This window comes from Brassica napus, chromosome C6 (genome assembly GCF_020379485.1).
Source record: "Brassica napus cultivar Da-Ae chromosome C6, Da-Ae, whole genome shotgun sequence".
NCBI classification, from domain to species: domain Eukaryota; kingdom Viridiplantae; phylum Streptophyta; class Magnoliopsida; order Brassicales; family Brassicaceae; genus Brassica; species Brassica napus.
Window position 1 is genome coordinate 25,384,831 of NC_063449.1, and position 15,867 is coordinate 25,400,697.

The 15,867-nt window shown below is 37.9% G+C and overlaps 2 protein-coding genes across 2 annotated transcripts; both read right to left on the minus strand.

The window, feature by feature from the left end:
- Positions 1 to 4,896: 4,896 nt before the first annotated feature.
- On the minus strand, positions 4,897 to 9,287 carry LOC125588879. The gene is made up of 6 exons (XM_048760810.1): positions 7,832 to 9,287; positions 7,281 to 7,518; positions 6,825 to 6,951; positions 6,445 to 6,732; positions 6,132 to 6,362; positions 4,897 to 5,940 (listed from the first exon to the last, which is right to left on the minus strand). The coding sequence occupies exons 1-6, from the start codon at positions 7,899 to 7,901 to the stop codon at positions 5,851 to 5,853; spliced, it is 1,044 nt and encodes a 347-aa protein (XP_048616767.1). The 5' UTR covers positions 7,902 to 9,287; the 3' UTR covers positions 4,897 to 5,850.
- LOC125588430 lies at positions 8,598 to 12,179 on the minus strand. Its single transcript, XM_048759769.1, has 5 exons — positions 10,124 to 12,179; positions 9,912 to 10,057; positions 9,536 to 9,822; positions 9,364 to 9,463; positions 8,598 to 9,290 (listed from the first exon to the last, which is right to left on the minus strand). Exons 1-5 carry the CDS (start codon positions 12,177 to 12,179, stop codon positions 8,598 to 8,600), a joined length of 3,282 nt encoding a protein of 1,093 aa, XP_048615726.1.
- Between the last annotated feature and the right edge of the window lie 3,688 nt (positions 12,180 to 15,867).

A 15,867-nucleotide genomic window follows, 5' to 3' on the forward strand; every position in this document is an offset into this window, starting at 1 on the left:
TTACTCAATGGGCAGCCACGAGGTCTCATTATACCTCAGCGGGGACTACGGCAGGGGGATCCATTATCTCCTTATTTATTTATTATGTGTACAGAGGCTCTAATTATGAATATAAAAAAAGCAGAGCGGATGAAACAATTGACCGGTATGAAGGTAGCCAGAGCGTGTCCAGCTATCTCTCACTTGCTATTTGCAGATGATAGTTTGTTCTTTTGCAAGGCAAACAAAGAAGAGTGCCACACTATTCTTAGGATACTAAAGGATTATGAGGCTGTATCAGGACAACAAATTAATTTTCAAAAATCCTCAATTCAATTTGGACATAAGATTGAGGAATCAAGCCGTCAGGAATTGCGAGATATATTGGGAATTCAGAATTTAGGAGGAATGGGTTCTTATTTAGGTCTGCCGGAAAGTTTAGGAGGATCCAAGGTTCAAGTGTTTGGTTTTGTACAAGATCGTCTGAATAATAGGGTGAATGGTTGGACCTTTAGATTTTTCACTAAAGGGGGAAAAGAGGTGATTATTAAGTCTGTGATAACTGCGCTACCAAACCATGTGATGTCCGTGTATCGGTTACCGAAAGCTACAGTGAAGAAACTAACGAGTGCGGTAGCCCAGTTTTGGTGGAGTCCAGGAGGAAGCACACGAGGTATGCATTGGAAATCATGGGATAAATTGTGTGAACATAAGGATAATGGTGGGTTAGGGTTCAAGGATCTGAATGATTTTAATACGGCAATGCTTGGAAAGCAATTGTGGAGGCTGATCGAGAAGCCAAATTCTATTTTCTCTCGAGTTTTCAAAGGACGGTATTACAGGAATGCTTCACCCCTGGATCCGATTCGCTCATATTCCCCGTCGTATGGCTGGAGGAGTATCACCTCTGCTAGATCTCTGGTTTGTAAAGGACTAATTAAAAGGGTGGGTACAGGATCATCTATCTCAGTATGGAATGATCCTTGGATCCCATCCACTCGCCCGAGACCAGCTAACAAAAATTCTCATCACAGTTATTCGGACCTTACAGTGGATTCCCTTATTCATCAGGATTCCCGCACTTGGAATTTACAGGCACTTAGGACTTTGGTGGAGCCTAACGATGCAAAGTTGATTGAAAGTATTCCTCTGAGTAGAAATCAGATGGAAGATAGGAATGGTTGGCATTTCACTAATAATGGGAAATATTCGGTACAATCAGGGTATCAAGTAGAAAGGATCTATCCTGACAAGGAAAAACCACCAGATTGTTATGGTCCCAATGTGGATATACTCAAGGCATTTTGTTGGAAAGTGAAGTGTCCTCCAAAACTACGGCATTTTCTATGGCAGTTGGTGACAGGTTGTATAGCAGTGACAAAGAATCTAAAATCTAGAGGAATACAAGGAGATACAGTTTGTGCACGGTGTGGAGACGCAGAGGAATCAATAAATCATGTCTTCTTTGAGTGTCCTCCGGCACGGCAAGTGTGGGCACTATCTAAGATTCCATCAAATCCAAATTTTTTTCCAACTGGTTCTCTTTTTACTAATATGGATCATTTATTTTGGAGAGTTAACCCAAAAATGGAGGATCATCAGTTTGCATGGATACTATGGTATATTTGGAAGGGCCGGAATAATAAAGTTTTCAGTAATATTGATATTGAACCGAGAGAGACGCTAAACTTAGCAGAATTGGAGTCAAGACTTTGGGCTGAGGCACAAAATATCAATAATCCAAGGGTCGTACCTGAAGTACAGCTTAGATTGCCCTTAGTGACCACAGGAAGATGGTGTTTCACGGATGGGTCTTGGAAAGATAAAGATGTTTTTTCAGGACAAGGTTGGCTCAGTACCCTTCCAGGGTTTGAGGGTTTGTTAGGGGCAAGGAATGTAAGGGCAAGTTTATCACCTCTTCATGCGGAGATAGAGGCATTGACTTGGGCAATGGAATGTATGAAAAACTTAAGACAATATCAGGTCACATTTGCAACGGATTGTTCTCAACTGGTGAAGATGGTTTCAGAACCAGAGGAATGGCCAGCATTTGGAAGTTACCTGGAGGATATCAAGCTTTTGAGAAGAAGCTTCATCAACTCAGAAATTGTTCATGTTTCGAGGACGGACAATAAAATGGCGGATCGTTTGGCACGCAGTGCTCGGATACAACCGTCGTTCGTCATACACATGGATGCAGAGTTGCCACTATGGTTTACGGAGTCTATATGAGTCTGTAAATGTTCTTGCTGTCAAAAAAAAAAAAAAAAAAAAAAATAAAATATAAAATAGTTATTCATATATTATTAGTATAATGCTTTCATAATATAAGTCCAATTGGTAATAAATATTGGATTTTTATATGATACATTGTGATATAATAGACAATTAAAATCACAAAATATAATTATTCAAAGTAATAAATAAAATTATTATGTTTTAAAATGTTATATTATCAATTATGTTATACATTTTAATTTACAATTATATATATATATATATATATATATATTATACCATTAGTACAAAGAAAAAAATTAAAAGTGAAAGCAAATATTTATACGGTCACGGGTCAAGCTCTAGAAATAAACAAGTACATCGCCATATTATTTTTCTTTAACAAATTTATTTTAATATAATTATAGTTCCAAATATGTTTATATATTTTATGTATTTATAAATTATTTATTTTTTTTGTTTTTAAAGGATGCTAAGATTTTGAAATTGGAAAAAATTATGACCCAACTCTATATTATTTTAATTAGGAAATTTAAAATTTATATCAGAATATTTAATTAAACTTTTAATTTTTATTATAACTGCAAAGACTAATTTTCAATATAAAATTTATGTTTAAATGCTAAAAATACATCATTTAATATAAACAAAAAACTAAAAACATAAAATAAATACCCGCCCGGTCGGGCGGGTCAAGGTCTAGTTTTATTAATATCAAACAAGGTTTAACAAAGTATCAGAATCGAAACATACAACCAATACATTTTTAAGCTGAACATGATAATAGATAAGTAATAACACGATGCTTCCTAACTCATTTGCAGGATAGACTGATTCGCTAACTTGTTCTATCGTTGTTCTCGGTCTTATATGATATTGTGTTCGGCTATTATCCATTGTGATCCAATGCCTTTTATCACTTAATAGATCAGGAGGCACGATCCATCTGTTACATCGTTGCCTATTCCATACACTCCCTCTGCAGGAGATAACATGCTTTGTTGTAATCTCTATCCAAAACCTGAGACACCCCTCGTATTGACTTTGATAATCATCTGACTCCATCTTTTTCCACTTCATGTCTTCACATACACGCTTCCCTTTTTCTCCTCTTATCCAATGAAAATGAAAACCAACTCTCTGGAATAGTGAACTTGCAATCGTCCACATCCAACTATTAATTGTATATACCATCCCTAATCGTCTCCACGGCCATGGTGGTTTAGGATTCATTTTTTTGTTCCAAAGAACTAGCAATCCTTTTGAAAAAATTGCAGAAAGTGACAAACCATCGTGCCAAACCAGCCACGGAAATACGCCAACAACGCAGAATCCCAGAATTCTGTTTGTTTGAAGATGATACTCAACAATTAAGGAGATAATGCACTCACCGGTAAGGGAGAAATTGAATTCGTCAAAGGTTTGACCCCAACCCCATATCCTTACAGTGAAACCGTAAGCAAACGAAAATTCGTTTATCCATGACGAATTTATCACAGACTGGTAGCCGGAACAGGAGAGACAGCGTGACGAAAATACATGTTGCTTGATTAGATAACAAGTCGATTATGATGATTTCGATGAAACCATACTTATTGACACAAGAAACTAACACACATAATTGAAAAACAACAAAAGAAAGAGTACGAACCGACGCGGGAGCCGGCGTCGGCCGGGTAAACTGACAGAAAGAAGGTTTTGTTGATCGCCTTAAACGGATTCGCTTTTAGTTTACTTTATCTTTGTTTTAGACAAAAAAAACTTATTTTGTATATAAAGTAATTATTTTAATTTGTATTATATTTATGTAGTTTGATTACATACCTTTTGATATTAAAACATGATTATTGGGATGTTCTTAGGGTGGAGTTCTTAGCGGAATATAAGAATCCGTCTCTCTTAACTTTTAACTAAAAAAGCTAAGAACCGTCTCTTAAAACTCTTATTTAAGAGCCGGTTCTTAGCTTTTTTAGTTAAAAGTTAAGAGTCAGGTTCTTATATTCTCACCTTAAGAACCCTCTAATAATCATGCTCTAAGGCTAACAATATATCATATATGATTTAATGGAGCTTAAGTTTAATCGTTTTGGCTTGGCCTGTTTACATGACTAAAACCGACTAAATGATATGTTTTAATTCAGTGATAGTTTAATATATTTTACCTAAAAACTCATGGCTACAAAAATATTTAATGCTAATTAGATTCAGTTTGGATTATATGTGATTTAGATTTTTGTTATGTTTGGATATATGTTTTTTTTCTTTGCTAAACTTACCCAGCAAAAAAAGATAAAAATAAGGCAGAGCATGAAAAAGGGTAACAGATTATACATTCACTATCACATAGACAATAGATTGTGGAAGTGTTTCCTGTGTCTTCTGGCCGTAAGTGCATTTCGGATTTCTCTATCGATGCCCTGGAAGACTGAAGAAGGAGGAAGAGATAGCATTGTGAACATGGTTATTTCTCTGCTTCCAAACATGAAAAACAGTGGCTTGAGCAGCCTACTTTCCTGAGAATTGACAGCTCTTTTGATGTAGGCGATTTAATCCAAGAGAGATAATATGATATGTTGGATAAGGAATCCTTGTATCTATATGATTTATCTTAGATTTTATAGCCGTCTCTTGTATCTATAATAGAAGGAATCCTAATTAATGTTAAAAGTTATGTCTTTGTTTATCTATACTTTTGTGTGTGTTTTCACTTCCGTGTTTTTTTTTCTTTATAAACTGTCACTAGTAAAAAACATCGCTACAGCCACGTTAATTTTCGTGGCTATGACCAAGATTTCGTGGCTATACGGAGCAGAAACCACGAAATGCTATGAAACGTAAAACGTACGTATACGAGCGTAGCAAAAAGAGCGCGTATCAAAAATCGTAGCAAAGTGCCACGTTTTGTTACGAAAGTTTTCGTGGCAACGCTTGCCACGATTTCAGTAACTTGCTACGATTTGATACGAAATATAATGTAGCAACAGGCACGGTTTTGCCACGGTTTCTTTCGTAACATATGCTACGTTTTACTGACGAAACATTTCGTGGCTAGTTTAACCAATTATAAAAAAAAATTAAAATCAATTATAAAAAACAAATTTAAAATTTATATAAAATGCTATATGCGAATAGAAAGTCATAATATCATTGAAACCGAAATATATTACATAAGAGTTGAAGTCAAACATTCAAAAGATCCATGAATTTGAACCAAAGTACACAAAATATTGTAGCTTAATACATGAACTGATCAAACCTTACATATCAAGTTCTTGGCACCACCTATCTAAATCAGAATGGGTATTGGTCGAGAGATGTTGTGGTGGAGCCGTAGACTGAGCTTGAGGTTGTGGCTGATGATGAGATTGAACTGGAGCTTGGGGCTGACCTTGATGTTGTGGCTGAGCTTGAGGCTGAAATGGTTATGCAGTTGAGGCAGAAGTGGAAGCTTGAGATTGGAGAGTTTGCATAATAATGTTGAGAGTTGCTTGGCTTGCAGACATCCCCCCTGTGACTTCAGTCTTGAAAGCATTGATCTCTGTCTTCAAAGCAGTGAAATCTTCCTTGACTCCAGCAATGTCTTCCTTGACTTCAGAAATGGTGGTCTTGAAGCCAGACATGCGCATATCCACGTCAAGGTTGCGCTTTTGGCACAGAAGGACTGCTGTTCTTGTACTGAGCACTGCCAAGGCCGTAGATTGTGCCCTTCTTTGTCTTTCCTCTCTGCAAAAGGAAAGGAAAAATAATCATAATCAAGCATTTCCAATCACAAGCAACATAACTAACTAGGACAGTCACAAGCATTTCCAATAACTAAGCAAGACAGTCACAAGCATTTCCAATAATTAAATTAAACAACACAAGCATTTCCAGTAAGCTGAAATAAATAAAATGAGGATGAGAGAAGAGATGACCTTGATGTATTCTTGGTTGAGAAGGTAGCGCTTTGCATTTGAAGCAGCAGTGGAGTCGGTTTGACTGTCGCCATGTGGAGATCCATCTTGTAACATCTCTTCAACGGCTTCCTCAACCTCCAGCACCAGTTCCTCTGTACGTTCGTCTAAGAAGGAGCCGTCTTTACCCGTGTGAGTCTTCCTCGCAAGGGCTGTGTATGAAGGTGGTTCATCCAAACCTTCATCAACCATCTATAAGAAAGGAAACAGATGGAAGTTAGACAACACTTAAGGCAAAAAAAAATTAAGAAAATAAACTCAAGGCAAAACTTACCATATTATACTGAATGTTAAGGAAACAGCGTGGGCCTGCACCGTGCTTGTGCATCTTCTTCCCAACTGGAGCAGACTTACGAGATTTTGCAGCTTTTGCACTCTTCTTTTTCGCTTGCTCAGTGCTGTACTTCTCAACCATTGTTGCCCAGTGAGCGTCTGGCATGTAGGAAGGTTGCCGGTTATCTCTCCTTTTCTGGCTGATGCGGCCACAGACGGTAACCTGAGTTTGTTTCTTCCATTTCAAGTAGATTTCATCATGGAATTGGTCCTCCCAGTAGTAGTGTTGCTGCAAAAGAACATAATATAAGTCATTAGAGTTAAACACTGATTGTTACTTATAGCTGAGAAAGGGAAAAAGAGAGGGAAAGAAGCACTTACAATGAACGCATGCCACCACTGATCCTTCTTCTCAGGTGGAACGAAGTTCCAGCTTGCCCACGACCCCCAATAGTTTCCCTGCCATGTTGCTCGGATAAAAGCATGGACTTCAGGATCAATACCAAACCTGAGACAAGACAATGGCAAACATCAAAGAAAAATCATATATTAAACTCTACACTTAATCTACTTATACACGGTTCATCATACCATTTTTTTTAACCTGGTCTAATGCTTTTACAAATACCTACAATCTATCAGTAGTAGTTTGCTACCTGTAATGTATAATAAAATCTAAATCTTTACTAAGTCTAAGTCTTACTAAGTCTAAGTCTTACCACAATGCTCTAAATCTAAATCAGGATGATTGAAAAAGAACAATAATGTATGTGTTTCATTGTTAAATGGCAAACACAATAGTTTAAATATTAAAATCTAAATGCAAGATAGTCTTACCACAATGCTCCATTGATCTTGTCAGGATGGAGGTGTGGCTGGTTACGTCTAGATGGCGCACGTAGCAGAGCATCTTCTCTTCTCCTGACATAAGGGGCAGGAGCCGCAGGCGCTGCACTTGAAGAGCCAGCAGATGCGTGAGGAACAGCTCCAGGAGGTACAGACATGGGAGGAGAAAAATATGGGGCCATGGCAGAAGGCTCCGATAAGGTCAACTGAGGTCTCCCTTGCCGCATATCTGTAGACAGAAGAAAAAACATGTAAATCGAAACTGGAAAAAATCGAAACTTGAAATCAAAACTTCAAATGGAGACAAAACCGAAAACAAAAATCGAAACATGAAATCAAAACCCACAGTTTTAGATGTAAACCCTAAATAAACATGTAAATCGAAACTGAAAAAAAAACACACTTTTAGATGTAAATCCTAACTAAATATGTAAATCGAAACTCAAAAAAAAAACTAGATCGAAACCCTAGGAAGTCTAATCGAAACCCAATGAACCGAATGAACCAAGAGGAATCGAGACAGAGATGAGGGGCTCACTAACCTGGGAGCTGTAATCCGGTAGAGCACGGGCAACGACGGGATTCGTTTGGGATTCCGGTCGAAGGAGCCATCGTTGAGAGAGAGGGAGAGGAATCTGTGAGAGAGGGTCGAGAGAGAATGAGAGAGGCGGCGAAGGGTTTGAGAGCGTTTCAGAAGGAGAGACACTCCGTGAGAGAGAGAGAGGGAGAGGAATCTGTGAGAGAGGGTCGAGAGAGAATGAGAGAGGCGGCGAAGGGTTTGAGAGAGTTTCAGAAGGAGAGACTCCGTGAGAGAGAGAGACACGTGATAAAATTGTGGAGGGGAAAAAATTCCTTAAGTATAGAAATTAGGCTTTTGTTTAGAGGGAAATGGGTTTTGGGTTTTGGGTTTAGGAGGGAAATGTGTTTTGGGTTTAGGAGGGAAAATTTTTGGGTTTATTATGTGGTGGGAAATAGATTTAGGGTATAGATAGGGTTTAGGGTTTAGTAAGGTTTTAGAATTTTTTTTTATGAAATCTCAAACCTATTAATTAGAAATTAAGAATATATTAACATTTTAAAACTAAGAAATCTAGTTATTTCATATTTCCAAATTTTAAACTTGATAAATTAAAAATTTATTATATATTACAAATTTAAAAACTTCATAAATTTAAAACTTCATAAATTTTAAAACTTCATAAATTACTTATTTATATTACAAAAATTTTAAACTTCATAAACTACAAATTACCAAGTGATTACTTATTTATATTACAATTTTTAAAAACTTCATAAACAACAAACTTACTAAGAACTTGAATCAGATTCAGAATCCGAATCAGTACAAGCCTCGTCTAATTCATCTTCTGAAACGTATTCGTCATTAGCAGGAACAATTGGCGTGGATTCATAATCTGAATCATCTTCGACAACATACGTCTCAATGCGCACCATCACGCTCCGTGCAACAACTTGGTTGTGTGTATCATCTTGTAACGCAACAAGAGCATCCTCAGACGTTTCTCGAACCCCTCTAGGCATAACTTTTGTACATGCCCACCAATCGTTGGCTGATGTGTGTCGTACCCGCGGATAAGGAATAAAACAAACTTGATCACAATTACCAGATAAGATAAATGGATCATATTTCTCATACTGCCAGCGCGGAGACACATCAACGATTCCTGAATTATGTTTTCGAATTCCCCGACCTTCAGTTGTATCAAACCACTTACATTTAAAAACCATGGCCTTCAGTCCAACAGAACCAAAATACTCAACCATCATTATCTCCTCGATCAAACCGTAATAGTCAGTATCTGTGGTTCCACGAACTTGGACACCGTAATGTTGGGTTTTCTTATCTTGTCCATGGCTATGTGTGTGGAAGCAGTAGCCACGTGAATGGTAAATCGGCCAAGATTTATACTTACGTTGCGGACCTTGTACAAAATCCAACATCCACATCGGAAACTCATATGTGTTACTCGCTTGCACAACCTGTTAATTTAATTTATATCTATAATTGATAAGTTTCATTCAAATTATAAATCAAATAATCTCGGAAACTCACATAGTTTTTCACCCATTCGGCAAATTGTTGGTCTTTCAGTATTTGTAGGTCATTACCAGACATATACGGGTTTCTCTCCATCACAAACTCCTCGAACATCCTGTGAATTTTTTTAAGAATTTATAACTTCAGATATCCTAAAACAATAACCAAGAAAAAAAAATCAAAGTACCTTTCGTAGGGTTCGAATGTATCACAATTGAGCATCAGAAAAGTCTGGAGGACGGTGTAGTCATCATCGGTTAGCCATTTCTCTTCAGATTTTCCACTAACCCGACCTTCGTGATATAACAAGTTAGGCACATCTGGATATTGATATGTAAACCGAACTTCTCCGGGAAGTGGAACCTCAGGTACCACTTGTGGATTACCAAAGTAGTTAGCAGACGCGGTAGATATTTCCTCATTCACATATTGTGCAACGATGGAACCTCCAATGTGTGCCTTATTTTTAACTTTCTTTTCAGATGGTACATGTATCGCTCAAAAGGATACATCCATCTATATTGCACTGGACCACCTAAAGCAGCTTCTTCTGCTAAATGTACGGTCAGATGTTCCATAACATCGAAGAACGAAGGTGGAAAAATCTTCTCCAAATTGCAAAGCTTCACCGCAATGTTTTCTTTCAAAATGGCAACATCTTCGTGCTTAAGTATCTTCGCAGATATATCACGAAAGAAGAGTGCTATCTCTACAAAAAAATAATAGGAGTTAGTCAATCATAACACATATCAAACTAATTATTAAGATTATGTACCTGAAATGGCAATGTGAACACTTTTGGGAAGTAATTCCTTAAACGCGAATGGGAGAAGTCGCTGCATAATGACGTGACAATCATGACTTTTCAGACCTGAAATCTTGCTATTCGTCTCGTCTATACACCTACTAAACTTTGAAGCGTATCCATCTGGAAATTTTATATCATTTTTCAACCATCGCAGAAATTCTTTTTTATCCTCCTTCGACAACCGGAATATCGGGACTGACATCGTTCCATCATCCTTCATATGTAACTCAGACCGTCTGCATAAATCAGGTAGATCCATCCTCGACTTTGCATTATCTTTTGTCTTCCCGGGAACATTAAGCACCGTGTTGATAAGATTATCGAAGAAATTTTTCTCAACGTGCATGAAGTCCAGGTTGTGGCAAAGAAGCAGGTTTTTCCAATATGGCAACTCCCAAAAGATACTTTTCTTCACCCAATTGTGGTCTTTGCCGTAGCCGTTTATAGTGCTTGCAGGTTTCTCGTGTCCATTTCCTCCACAATCGACCGTTTCCTTCAGTCCTTCGATGTTGTTGATTCTTTCACGAAGAATTTCTTCTCCCGTCAACCATGGTGGAGGATCATCAGTTACCGTCTGCCCCTTTCGAAAAGCTTGGACATTTCTTCTGTAAGGATGCTCCCTAGGCAAGAACATTCTATGGCAGTCAAACCAGCTATGCTTCCTTCCATGTTGCAACCAAAAAGACTTTGTATCATCAAGACAATATGGACAAGCTAAACGGCCATGAGTCATCCATCCGGACATCATGCCGTAAGCGGGAAAGTCATTAATTGTCCACATTAGTGCGGCTCGCATCGTAAAATTTTGCTTCTTCGAGACATCATAGGCTTCGACTCCATCGCTCCACAAACTTTTTAGTTCTTCAATTAACGGCTGCAGATAGATATCAATGTTCTTCTTTGGATCCCTTGGCCCAGGAACTAGTACTGATAAAAAGAAATATTCTCTTTTCATACACATACCAGGAGGTAGGTTATACGGGGTTACGATGACGGGCCAGACCGAGTGGGATTCACCGCTCATACCCACTGGATTAAATCCATCTGTTGCTAATCCTAGATAAACATTTCGACTTTCCGCAGCGAAATCAGGATATACCTTGTTAAAATGCTTCCACGCTGCTGCATCAGAAGGGTGGTGCATTTCTCCTTCTGACGACTCATGTTCTGCGTGCCATCGCATTTGTGATGCAGTAGCCTCTTGTTGGTAAAGACGCTTCAACCTCTCCGTAATAGGCAAATAGAACATTCTCTGTTTTGGACGCATTTTCCCTTTTCCATGGTTCTTCTGGTGATATCTATCTTTTCCACAAAACCGACACGCCATCAACTCGCGATCTTCTTTCCAAAATAACATGCAATTATCTTCACAAATATCGATCTTCATGACAGGGAGGCCAAGCCACTTCGTCAGCTTCTTCATCTCATAATATGACTCAGGAGCTATATTTGGTTGTGGCAAAACATCTCTAAAAGTTTGTGATAACTCATCCATACATGACTCCGCCAAATTATGATCAGTTTTTACTTTCATTAAACGAGATGCCAAGTATAGTTGAGAAATACCTTCAACACATCCATCATATAGTGGTTGATTAGCGGCTTCAAAAGCTTCAAACACTCCTTCTTCATATTGCTCTTCGTTGGGTTCCTCCATCAAATTCTCCGGTATTTCAGTTGACCCAAAGTCTCCTCCAGGAATGTTCTCTTCATATGGGCCGCCTACATATCTTGCTTCATCTCCTATAAATTGACCTCCCGTCGATGATTCTCCAGCGTCATAGTACGTTTCTCCATGGCTTGACCATACATAATAATTACTTTTGAAGCCGACTCGGTAAAGATGGCGGGATACGGTTCTTACATCATGTTGCTTTCGGTTTCCACAACTTACACAAGGACATAGCATGGTTTTTCGCTCCATGAAAGAATTTAGACTCGAGGCAAATGCGATAAAAACTTCAACACCTTCGCTAAATTCTCTCGAAACATTATTATCAACTGGATCAATGTGTCGATCCATCCACTCTCGATTTTGAAAATAATAAGACATTGAAATTTCTCTCTATTTTTTTTTCTTTTGGGAAAATGGTTTTTTTTTAACACAAGGGAAAAATGGTTTGATTTCACGATTGTTGTTATGGTTTGCAATGTGATAGAACTCTCGTGGGTTTGCTTGCTTATATAGAAAAGACCTTGCCACGTTTTTACCATGATTTGCCACGATATTTGCTACAACTTTTGCTACGAATTGCCACTAAAATTGCTACGGTTTTGCTACGATTAGTTTCGTGGCAAATATTAGAATCTTTTCTGCACACAACCAGACAGATGTGATTGCACTGAGAAAGCTAGTCACGAAATTTACCACGAAACATTTTCGTGGTTTAGTTTTTTGTATTTATTTATCACTGCCTTAAGTGCAGGATTGGATTGATGGGATTTTTTTTCGGTGGGCTAGCCACGGCTTGCTACGAATCTGTTCGTGGCAAGCTTATTTTTTTGATTTTTTCTGGCCGACTAAGATAAAATATTAATATATAGCGATACCCACGTTGAAGACGTAGCAAAACGTAGGAGAACATTGCCACGAATATATTCATAGCAATTTCGTAGCAAGCTTTGCTACGTTTTGCAAGAAAAGTGCTATGTTTTCTTTTTCGTAGCATATCGTAACTATATCGTAGCTCTTACGTTTTTGCCACGAAAATCGTGTGGCATGTTCGTGGCAGTAGCGATGTATTTTACTAGTGTGTGGTGTCTTAAAACCATGGAGAGAGGCAATTGGGCGATTGTCTCAAGCGCTATTTTCTTTCAATTCACATCCGAGAGTGTTGATTTCATGAGTTTGGTTTCGTAATGGCATCTTGGGTTTCTATTTCGAAACTTTTTCTTTTGTGTTTTTCTCTTTTCTATAACAGCGAAAAGTTGCAGAATTATTTACGACGTATTGGGTGCTAACCAATACATCTCCCAATTCGTTGTTATCTCCGACTTGGAATATGTGGCCATGATCGATGGTAAGAAAATCATCATGTTTCCGTTGCATCCAGATTTAAGTAGTAAAGAACTTATTTTATTGGCTTTACTGTGGATACAATCGCCATGAAAACCACCATGGATAGAGGTTTCAATAACCAAGATTGGAGGAAAATTTTTGTTGTTGTACGATGATGTTTTTAGAATTGTTGAAAATTGGCAGGTCCAATCTTGATTTCTTCCGAGAGAATCAATATATTGGATTCTTAATTGATGGATATCTATAGATCTAAATGGAGTTTGACCAATGTTATACAACAAAAGAAGACTCAAAGGAAAGTTTGGAATTTATTGATTGTATGATTGCTGAAAATAATCGTATCAAAAATTCTATTCGAAGAAGATGGTTCTGAAGAATACTTCTTCAAATTTTATTTTATATGTTGTATTGTATTTTCTTCATTTTAAATTTGCGGTTGGTTGCATCTTTTTTATTTACTTTGTAATGTTACACTTTACATAAATAAAATAGTTGTTAAAAAATGGTGGTTTCTTTTATTTTAAAAAATTATCAAATTAAAAATGATGTGTACTTCTATATTATATGTATTGGAGATCAAATTATTTCTGTCTTTTCAACAGACAACTTCCCAGTTGGTAAGTGGAACCATCACATCAACACCATACTCACTTTGATCACCATCATGTCCCGGTGGAGTGTATAGGGAACCCTCTAAGCCACACTATAATGGAAAGATCATCATGAACCCTGACCTACAAAATGGTTCACAGGACTGGTCACAATACGGAGGTGCCAAAGTCGATTTCACAGAATTTGAAGGCAATAAGGTTGTTATTGTACGAGGGAGGGGTTTATTTGAAAAAGGGACTTCTGTACACTTTCTCTGGTATATATAAATTCAAATTTGTGATCTTGGTTCACACACTACAAGAAAACATCCTCAGCTCCGACTACAAATAGCAATGACTTATTTCATCAGAAAGGCTGTGACGGGATTGCGAAGACTTTCAGAATATTCTTGGAACTTTCCGGTGATTCATTTTTCTCAGTGTTTTCTCGGAGTATCTTGTCTGTATAATGTTGGGAATAATTTTTCTTCTGACAAACCGGATCTGTCTTCTGACAAACATGATTTGTCGAAAGATTCTCGATAGTTTTCTTGGTAGTTTCTCGGTACAATTAATTTTCCGAGGATGGATTTATTCTTGATAAGGCCTCGAAACAGTGGAGGGAGAGTCATTGGAATTCTCTCGCTAGAACTTTTCTCGCTAATTTGTCTGAAAGTTAAATTGATTATGTTTGTCGGTAATTTCTTGTACATGAATCTAGAAATCAAGTCTCGAATATAAGATTGTTTGAACTCTCAAATAAGAACTCTTCTTATTAATCTATTGAGGAAACTATCTCAAAACCTCAAGCTCTCAAACTCATAAACTCTTAAGTTATGCAACATCCTTGCATCTCCTTATATATTAAACTAAAACTCCTAAACTCATTAGGTATATATTATTTAGAATATTTCCTAATCCTTTAGATAATCACAAATTCAATAGGATTAGGAAACTTGCTTCTCAAGCTTTCTTCAAGTTTATCCCAACATTCTTCCGCTTAAGCTTGAAGCTCTCATTCTCCAGATCCTTCATCCCAATAAACTCTCTCATCTCCTTGAATTTGATTCTTCCTAATGCCTTGGTTAGTATATCGGCCTTTTGCTTCTCTCCAGCTACATACTCTACTCCTACTTGACCATTCTCAACACACTCTCTTATAAAATGGTATCTCTTATGTATATGCTTACTCCTTCCATGAAAGACCGGGTTTCGTGTCAATGCTATTGCAGATTGGTTATCAATCCGAATGATCACTCTTTCACTTGATTGGCCCGTGATCTCACATAGTAAATCTTGCAACCAAATAGCTTGTCTTGCAGCCTCTGTTCCTGCCATGAACTCAGCCTCGCAGGACGACAATGCAACCGTGTCTTGTTTCTGTGAGCTCCACGTGATCGGACTGTCTCCTAAGTAGAAAATGTGACCTGTCGTGCTTCTCCCATCATCTGGATCAGATACATAGCTGTTGTCGCTATACCCTATAAGCCTTGGCACTCTTGATGTTGAACGCTCGAAAGTTAAACCGTATGAGAGGCTTCCTCGCAGATATCTCAAGACCTGTTTCATCGCAGCTCCATGGGATTCTCTTGGGCTTTGCATATAGCGTGACAGAACTCCTACACTGTAAGATAGATCTGGTCGGGTATGGAGGAGGTAACGTAAGCACCCTATGTTCTTTCTGAATCTCGTTGGATCGGTTTCTTTTTCGTGCTCTGCCTTAGACAGCTTCAATCCTTGTTCCATTGGTGTACAGACGGGATTACACTTCTCCATTCCATCTTCCTCTAGTATTTTAGACGCATAACTTCTTTGTACCAAAGTGATTCCTTTCTCATGCTGACAGACTTCTATACCAAGGTAATAGGTGAGTTTACCAAGATCGCTCATGTCGAATTTTGTAGCCATGTTTTCTTTGAATTCTCTAATGATTTCAGTCTTTGTGCCGGTCACGAATAAGTCATCAACATAGACTGCGACAACTAGTATCTCACCGTTTACTGTCTTATGATAGACCGAGGGTTCCTTAGAACACTTTTTGAACTTTAGCTCGCATAAAATCTGATTCAGTTTATTGTTCCAAGCCCGTGGTGCTTGTCTCA